General features: G+C 37.6%; 1 protein-coding gene across 1 annotated transcript; it reads left to right on the forward strand.

Moving 5' to 3' along the window:
• The first annotated feature begins 420 nt into the window (after positions 1-420).
• LOC149281225 (olfactory receptor 6N1-like) lies at positions 421-1,665 on the forward strand. The gene is made up of 2 exons (XM_089499568.1): positions 421-513; positions 712-1,665. The coding sequence occupies exons 1-2, from the start codon at positions 421-423 to the stop codon at positions 1,663-1,665; spliced, it is 1,047 nt and encodes a 348-aa protein (XP_089355694.1).
• Positions 1,666-9,612: the final 7,947 nt, after the last annotated feature.

Genomic DNA, 9,612 nt, shown 5'->3' on the forward strand with positions numbered 1-9,612 from the left:
ATGACATCACATTCTAAATACATAGACATCAATATGGAGTTGGTCCCCCCTTTGCAGCTATAACGGCTTCCACTCTTCTGGGAGGGCTTTTCACAAGATTTTGCGGAGTTTCTGTGGAGAATTTTTGCCCGTTCATCCAGTAGAGGATTTGAGGTCAGATGCTGATGTTGGATGAGACGCCCGGCTCGCAATCTCCGTTCCAGTTCATCCCAAAGATGTTCGATGGGGTTGAAGTCAGGGCTGTGTGCGGCCGGCCAAGTTCTTCTACACCAAACTCATCCAACCATGTCTATGTATTAAGAATGCAATGTCCTGTTCCTGTTGGTGTTCCTGTTGGTGTGATGGCCAGGTGTGCCATTACAGGTGTCCATATAGTGTATTTCCTTAGCCGCCATTCTCTATTCTCAGCGCCAGGATATGATGTCACTGCAGTTTAAAGATGCACAATACAAAGTAACTTCGCTATGGAGGCTGTACCAGCTCAGCACAGTGCTCCGTAGTGTTAATGGGATGGTAACGAGGGATATTTGGCTTGTGTTTTTTTCGTCTAATTCAACCTTCTCATGCTCTAGTCGTAAACGAATGCATTTCAAACCAGTTCTGTCATTTGGCAATTTTTAGAAAAAAGTCCAATCCTGTTTCATAGTCATATTGGTAAAGTATATTTTTATGATGTAATATATATAGGTACTGTTCTGTATTCATGTACAGGTAAATCAAGAGTATGCTGGCGATGTCAATGTGACAAGACTTCCTGATAACGTTGTAAGAGAGTTCATTATATTTGGATTTCCCAGTCTTCAAAGATTTCCCCTTCTGCTCTTCTGCCTGTTTCTAACAATTTACCTTTTCACGTTAACCGGCAATGGAATCATATTCATCCTCATTATCATGGACCGAAGATTACAGACCCCCATGTACTTCTTTGTCAGCAACCTATCCGTCTTAGACATGAGTTATACCTCTGTTACCATACCCAAGATGTTGGCCAAATTCTCCATGGGCCATGATGTCATATCCTTTAATGAATGTTTTTTACAGATGTATTTCTTTATCTCTTTTGCCGCAGTAGAATGTCTTCTTCTCTCTGTGATGGCCTATGATAGATATTTAGCTATCTGCTCCCCACTTCATTATCCCATTATAATGACCCAGCAGCTATACGTCTCTCTGTCGGCTGTGGCATGGGTCGGGGGATTTTCTTGTCCAATAACAGTGTTAATTTTAGCTTTGAGACTGCCATTTTGTGGACCAAACGTGATCCACCACTACTACTGCGATCATCCACCATTGCTTCAGTTGGCATGTACGGACACCTCATTCAACGTCATTGTAGGTTCCTCATTCAGTGCCATCGTACTCTCAATATGCTTCACTATGGTTGTCGTATCGTACATTAAGATCATTAGGGCAGTTCTTAGAATAGCTTCCACTAACGGGCGCAAGAAAACATTTTCAACGTGTGCTTCTCACTTTGCTGTGGTGAACATATTTTTTCTACCTCTGATCTTCATGTACATTCGACCGACCCCATCTTACTCTTCAGATGTGGACTCCCTGGTAGCCATGCTGTACACGGTATTAACACCTATGATGAACCCTATCATATACAGCCTGAGAAACAAAGATATCAAAGATGCACTTACCAAGAAAATAAAACATTAAATAAAACTCCACATATTAATAAAACGTTTTTAAATGAAGACAACTGGGCATGTCAACTTCAATTGTGAACAATTTGATCAGCATGGAACTGCCCCGGGACATAACATGAATTAGATATTAATTTAGATTGCTGGAATTTTCATTTAATTACTGATTTCAATGATATTCTCTAAATACAGGATTTTTTTTATTATTTAAAAAAACGGCTATAGTCAAGCTTCCAGTTCATGGATTTTTTATGTTTTTTTTTTTTTTTTTAAACAAATGTAGATTAAGAACAGAAATGTTATGTTTCATAAACTAAAAAAGGTAAAAAGAATTTTTTCAAAAGATGTCTATTTAATAAAAAAATCCCTCTTATTTCCAAAAGTATTTTTTGCTTTTTTCTGCCATTTCATATTCGGATCATCTGATGTTTTAGAATAATAATAATATTGTAATATAACTAGGAGAATAGTAAAAGATATTTTGTAATGTTATTTTAATTATTTATTATGGCTAGGTCCCAATTATTTACTCCTGGTTTTTTTTTTGTTTTTTTTTTAATTTTAGAGGAAATCTAAAAGTTTACACCTTGGTATTTGTAAATTTAACTTTCAGTTAACATTACACTAAACATTAAAAATGTATTTATTTTTTAACGTATGTTGGCGTCTATTCTACATTTTACTGCATGTGAATTGGAGCATTAATTCTTAGGTACTTTACTTAGAAAATGAGACTTCCGTGTCAGTTAATGCCTCCCTTGGCTGCCTCTACTAAAGGCTATTAGAATGTAAACTTTCCCTAAGTAAACTTAACTAAGTAAACTTCTCGCACATGCTCAGTGGCACTCCCACTCTGTGGCTGGGTTACCGCAATTAAATGGAAAACTAAAATATGTCTTTTCGTTGAGCGCCCCAGCTTGTAAAGCAAATAAACCTCAGCAGATCTGCCATCTTATTATTTCATCTGATGTTTCACAAATAACAAGAGCAGCGCTCTATCTTGTACCATTTATTTTTCCGCATGGATAATAAATCTCAATGGCAACATCCCACGGTATATAATTTACTGAGGTGAAGGTTATTGTTCTAATACCAGAAGTTATAAGATTATTATATTGCTGTTTGCATTCAAAATATCATTAGGAAAGCACCTACTCTTCCTTCTCATATTCATATTGCCACCTTGGAAAACAACCCAATGTTCAATTCTGTAGCTGCCAACAGTCACAAATTTTCCCAGACAGTTCTATAGATCCCAACAGAGTGGAGGAAGGGACGCCCAGTGTCATCATGCCTATATAAACATACTTATTGTTTTGTTTTTTTTGCTACTATGGAAAGGACTTTATTTTTTTTTTTTATTAAATATATACGGTATTGTTATTGAATACCACGCCAAAAGAAATATGTATACGACATAAAATCGAAGTTCTGAATTAAATTCAATGTTTCAAAGGCGACAGTTGTGTGTTATTATTTTTCATATACTACCTTAAGAACGAATGATTTGAGATTGATTGACACATCTGTAGTTATAAGCCTAAAAAAATGTCATGGCCATCAATGTGACAGGCCCGTGTGGGGAACAGAAAACAATATTTACTATCGTTAAGTTAAAGCGCCATTACTTAATTTACGTGTGTATGGAAGTAGACTTCAGATATCATATTTGACAGCATCTTACGGTTGGGACATCTATAAGGAGTTTGACATTTTTACGTCTTAAATCAATTTAGGTGGATCAATTTTTCAATCAATATAAAGTAATTATTTTCTAAGAGAGGTGAAACATAAAGTTATAATACCTCCCATGACATCATAAACACGCTTAACATAAAACGGGCAGGCAGAATATAATATAAATGAAACACGAGGCAAAGAAGAAGGGCGGGCAGAAGAAAATAGAAATGAAACAAGGGGCAAAGGCCAGGGCAGGCAGAAGATAATAGAAGTAAAAAGCAAGGCAAAGGTCAGGGCAGGCAGAAGATAATAGAAATGAAACATGGGGCAAAGAATCAGGGCAGGCAGAAGATAATATTGTTCAAACACAAGACAAAGGTCATGGGAGGTCAAGAATAAGCTGAAGACAGCTACAGGCAAATTCAAAGATTCACAGACAAAGAAGAAAAAGGTTACACGGGCAAAGAAGGTAATTAGTATCTGGCCAAAATAGTCTAAAAGAACCAAAATTCTAGAGGTGCGGGTAACGTTATGACGATATGCAGACATTACTAACTTTGCTCACATCCGTTGAACAGAAAGTGCAGATGGTTGCAGAAAACCAGTGTGGAGGACGCCAAGACATTACCCAAGGACGACGGCGGCGGCTGGAAAGTATCTCCCTGGCCATTAACGTGTATTACAGTCTACCTGTCTGAGTAATACCCAATAATATAGCAGAGCAGACTCTTTCTGTACTGCCGTGAGATTATTAACGAGTGGTAAGAGAGCTCATTATGTTTGTTAGATCATATTTCTTGCATGGTATGCAAATGACCTTGTTATATTTATTATGCCTTCATACGTTACTATATCTTTTTTATGCACAGGATAAGGGAGATCGAGGAGATGAGTTATACCTCGGTCAATATCGCTAAGATGCAAGCCAAGGGCATTATTTCCTAAGCTGCTGGCACAGGAGCAGGAATATTTATGCGGATCATGTGGAAAGGCTGCTCCTACGATATATACAAGATGGATTTCTAATATTTATCGATTATTTTAACCATTTTATTGGTTTATTTAGTGAGCAGAACCGTATAGGATTTAAGAAAAGTAAATGATATAAATATATCCGAGCACATAGATCTAGCTTTGCAAAATATATCATTTTATTTTCTCTTTAATTTGCTTTTTAAATGATTCTGTATGATTTCTACATAAAATAAAATCAAAAAGTAGAATCAAAACTTTTTTTCTTTTTTTTTTACTACAAAATTTTATCTAGTTTCACATATCCGATATATAAACGTTTTAATGATATACCGACAGTAAACGGTCTTCTGTATAAATGTACGGTAATAAAAAAAAACAAACTTTTAATTGGAAACGAGCAGAAATCAGGTTTCTATTGGATTGTTCCGTCGTGTTCTAGACGTTATTATCAGCCTCATTTCGTTCATTTCAGATCAGATGCTACGATATATCGTTCCATCGAGCGGGCGTCATTCCGCTGATTGAATAACAACAGAGCAACAAGACGCGGCTGAGCGACTTTCTAATAACGTTTGAACTCTGATGAATATGAATTTCAAGCAGCTCGTTACAATCGTTCCATTCATTAAAGAGAAATTACCCCTCGAGGTTACGAAAAACAGACGAATCAACCTCCGAGTATTATTTTAGGTGTTAATAGTCTTCACAAGCACGGCCCAATTAGTTTAATACGGAATGATGAATTAAAGAGACTGGCCATTAACCCCTTCACTACCGAGGGCTTTTCATGTCCGAAAACACTTAATTGTCATTAATATTTTTTTGGCCATTTTTTACTTTGCGTTGGTTTACTCAAGATTCCTCTTTTCCATGTTTCATTGAAACACAAATCATATTTTTTTTTCAGGAGATGCAGGGATATCTTTGGAAACCATAGCAACAGATACAATGTAATAATGATCAGTGTTATTATGTAAAAACAATCTGTACTAAAATACAAAACATTTTTTTTGGCAATTTTGCTGAACGATGACCCAATTTATGTTGATGGCGCTATATAAAACAATAAATAATAATAATAATACCTTACATTTTTTAATGCCTCTGGTTTAAAGGGTTTGGTGGTAGACAAAGTTTTTTATTTTTTTATTTTTGCTTCTAATGGTAGAGGTAAAGGGTATTGGATCATGTTTTATAGTTTTCATTATTTTATTTTTTTCCCCTTGTATTTTTTTTTTTGTTTTTGGCACTGTTCCGTCTGCAAAACGTATATAGACCCCCTTCTCTCAAATCTCGACGCTAGTGATGTCATAGTGACTATGTTTTTAAAAAATATATGTTTTTCTTTCTTTTTATGGAAGAAGGAACATAGCTTATTCCTCTATCTATCTAAAGAGATGGCTGAATAAAAAGGAAAAGGAAAAAAAATAACTATGTTGTGGGCAGATGTTGCTTATTTATCTTCAAGGAAGCAAACCGTAAACTGATAATTTATGCTTGTTCATGTATAGCTTGAAAACAGCTTGATCATTACTGTTATTAATGCCTCCCATTCCATTCCAGCATAAAAAAATTCCAAGTTCAATCAAACAATCCATAAATTTTGGTTTATTCCCTAAAGGCAGAATTTACAGGAGCGCTGCGGTGGATAAGAGACACATGGCCCATTTGGGTAGCTGTAAGACCCATCCTTTGGCGTGACTCCCATTCTTTGGACAGGATAGCACCGATTTTGCCCGCTGTCGGGCGGAGCTCTACCTCGGCCCGGCTTTTCGGTAAAGCTTGGCAGGACAGCAGTATTTGGAATCACAATCCCACGGTCCAGATTTCATTCTTATAGCCTTATACCTAACCCACACAGATTTTTTTTTTATCCCACGCTATGTTAGCCTTGACCGCTTCTGGTGTCACGCTATTACACATACTCGCCATCCTCTGTTAGGGCAGCAGGCTTGCGTAAGGGCACTTGTACCATAGAAACATAAAATTTCATGGCAGATAAGAAGTATTCGGCCCATCTAGTCTGCCCATCGCAGAGCTACTCATCAGGGATTACCCTTTGACGGCAGATCAGGCCCATTCGCCCCCGTCCAGTAAATTGATTATGAATTAAATCTATTTTGTTACACTTGATAAACCAGTTTGATAAATTGAGGCAGTTTCTATGCAGTCGCCTTTCTGTTTTTGTTCTCTCTCAGCGAATCTCAAAGGAACAAAAGATTTTAGCATCGACTAGCGATCCCCTGTTGTAATGTCATTAAAACCTAGACTGAAGGATTAGTCCAGCAGGGCTGTCCATTGGGGCCTGATGGCGCCTCCCATGTATACTGTAGTGCCCATCATCCAATTAAGGGCAAGGGACAATTTTATTCCACAGTTCGTTCCTGCCTCGTGTGGTGCGCACATGCACAAGCCAGTAAAAAAGTATTTTCTTAAGAGTTATGAATTACTACAGTAAATTAATTGCGCAATATTTTTTAATTTTTTTTTTTTTTTTAACAAAAATGGGCAAAAAAATTTGAGATCAGCAAATGTAATAGTACACAAATAAATCTAATTATTCTCTAATTAAAACACTTATTCTAACAAAATGACACAAGAATTTGCATGTAATCGTTTTAGCAGCCGCTTGTGATGCGCGTGTAACATGTCCTCGCACGAAACGCTTTAGTTCTGCAAGGAGAATAAAGCTTGCCAGAATAACGAGCGTTTCTGGGGTAATGTGAATCTAATTATCTTTGTTTGCACAAAGCGGATTTAACTAAAACAGTAAATATTTTCTCTCTCTTGATGCTAATTATTAATAGACGTAGCACTGGGATTAGAACGTCCTGTTGGGATTAATTATGGACCGTTTGCTGGTAAACAAAAAGAATTACCAATTATTAAAGCTACTTATTGAAACCTTGCATGCCGCAGATGAGATTTTGCAACCAATTATATAAGATTGGGTCACAAATTGGCCATTTAAGCCACCTGTATATGAGAGACGTACTTACCCTGGGAGTTGTCCTTGTTCTAGGTCCGACTACTCAATGTAGAGCGCCGAGATATGATGTAATCTCTTGTACTGTATGGCATGTTCTAGAGCAGAGTAAAATGTATTGTCCATGAAATAACGTGTTAGAATTTGGATGATGAGAGCGGTGACATCCCACTGGGTTTTTGGACATGCCCAAGTGACTCACAGCCATAGTAAATCACGTGTTTTTTTAATATAGATTCATTTGAAATTAAAGATACGGGGAAAAGAGCGAGAAATACATCTAGGGGAGAGAGGAGCGCAGAAGATAGTAGGTCACTGGTTAAAAGTGCTCTCTCATTTTGGGGTTCCCTCTATCAACATCACTAAAAGTTTAACGGCATAAGAACCCATGAATGCTCACCCTTGAGAACGACCTTGAGCCGAAACGTTGGGTTGATATCCACAGACCAGCTCTCCTGACACTTGCCTTTCTTTATTGAAATATTTTAGCAATTTTTTTTTAGCTTTGTTTACTTTATTTGGACATTTGTGAGTATTTTTTCGGCATATTCTTTGCGCGGAGATTAAATGAGTATGTGAAGATTGCAAGAACAAAAAATGGGGATGGGAATTATGAGAGGTCATTGAGATGGAAAAAGGGTGGGTCAAGGTTGTAGAGAGCTGGACAAGAGTTAGATGATGGATGAGTTTGTCTTGATGGGAATCCCCAACGGGGACTCGTATAATGGGAATTTATACTGTTTTGTCAAAATACTGTTGCGATCTCCCGTTTGACACATTCATATTCAGAATAATGTCACGAGAGACCATAGGGCAAGGTATTTGCCATTGTCTATTCTCATTGAACCTAGTCTCCTAGTGTTTTGCCGTTAGAGAAGACTCTAGGGGCCTTTTTTCTAAGAGTTAGAGAAAAGAGATTAATCACGATGTGGACCTCCTTACTAATAGTATAGAAAGATCCCAAAAGCACATCACTGAAGAAGCTCACAAAGGTCAAAACATGCATCCGGGGTTGTTAACTCCTTGTACAGGGAACAATCGCTGTCTTTAGTTGCCATGGCGTGCAAGATCAGTCTACAATCCGGATGGAGACTTTTCCCCTTCGACGGCAAACGTGAGCTAAGGTTTGAGACTCTTCTAAACGCGACTTATCGTAGGGCAAGCTATTTAGCAAAGTCCATTCTCAATTGAGACACTTTTGCATTTTAAAGCACTTCTCTATCACTTGATCACTAAAATGGGGATATGGGGGATAAGGTTTAACCTCTTAAGTACCAGGGTTATTTTATGCTACAGGAACAGAGCCATTTTTATGCTTTTTTTTTTGCTTTGTGTTTCTTCAACCTTTATTTCCGTCTTTCCCATTTGGTCTAACCACGCAAATTATATATATATTTTTAAGAAAGATAACAAAAAAAAAAGGTTGTTTTTTATGCCTGTGGCTTCAGAACCACTATTCTAACTGTTCTGTCTCTCTCCAGCTCATGATCACAGTCAGTAGAAAAGAGAGGCAGAGAAGAGAGACAAAGAAAGTGCTTATAAGCACTGCCTTTGTCATCTGATGGTACACGTGATTGTCAACTGATGGTATCCGTGCTTGTGATTGGCTATAGAAGTAGGGGATCTGTTGTAGACCAACTGCTCTGGTCGTGGAGCAGTCAGCAACAGCGCGGCCCCTGCGATCCCGGTGACGTGAGATCAATTTTAGTCAATGACATACCAGGTACGTCATGGGTCCTGTAGGACCATCTTTGCAGTCGCAAAGGGGTTAAATTAAATCTGAAGGCAATTAAAGTCAAGTTTATCAGAATGACATGTGAAATCGAATGGCAATGGGCATGTGACCATACCTGGGAACTCTCCGGGGCGACACAGTCTGGCATTGACTCCTCCCTGCTGTGATCATTTATAAGACTCCCAATTGGTGTTTTGCTACCAGTATGTTATGGTTAACAACCCCTGCTTGAAAACAGGTGACTAAATTACATGTATCTTTAAATAATGATTTCAAGATTTCCATGGAGGGCTGGTATTAGAGCCACATTAGGTTAACACATTTGGTGAGATCCTACATAGAATCTTCACAATGGGCTACTAAAGGGTTAATATTTTATCTCGGTCATCTCATTTAAAAAAGTTTTCAGGTATGTATGACAGGCAACTGTAAATGTATTCTTTTTATTTTATGAGTGCCTGCTATGCATTGTTTTGTGTATACATGTAATATATCAAAATAGACATTTTTTATTTGGGAAAAACAGATATGCGTAAAAGTGCCGCTGAACTATTTTGTAAGCGATGCACTCATCCTCTCTCTTA

Source organism: Sceloporus occidentalis, unplaced genomic scaffold (genome assembly GCF_023333645.1).
Source record: "Sceloporus occidentalis isolate IW3139 unplaced genomic scaffold, rSceOcc1.0.p SCAF_137, whole genome shotgun sequence".
Classification (NCBI taxonomy): Eukaryota; Metazoa; Chordata; class Lepidosauria; order Squamata; family Phrynosomatidae; genus Sceloporus; species Sceloporus occidentalis.

Excerpts from the sequence above, each read along its gene's own strand:
- LOC149281225 (XM_089499568.1), top strand. The coding sequence starts at position 421 with ATGTCACTGCAGTTTAAAGATGCACAATACAAAGTAACTTCGCTATGG. Across the intron at positions 514-711 it reads TCCGTAGTGTTAATGGGATG|GTAAATCAAGAGTATGCTGG; the intron begins GTAACGAGGGAT and ends ATTCATGTACAG.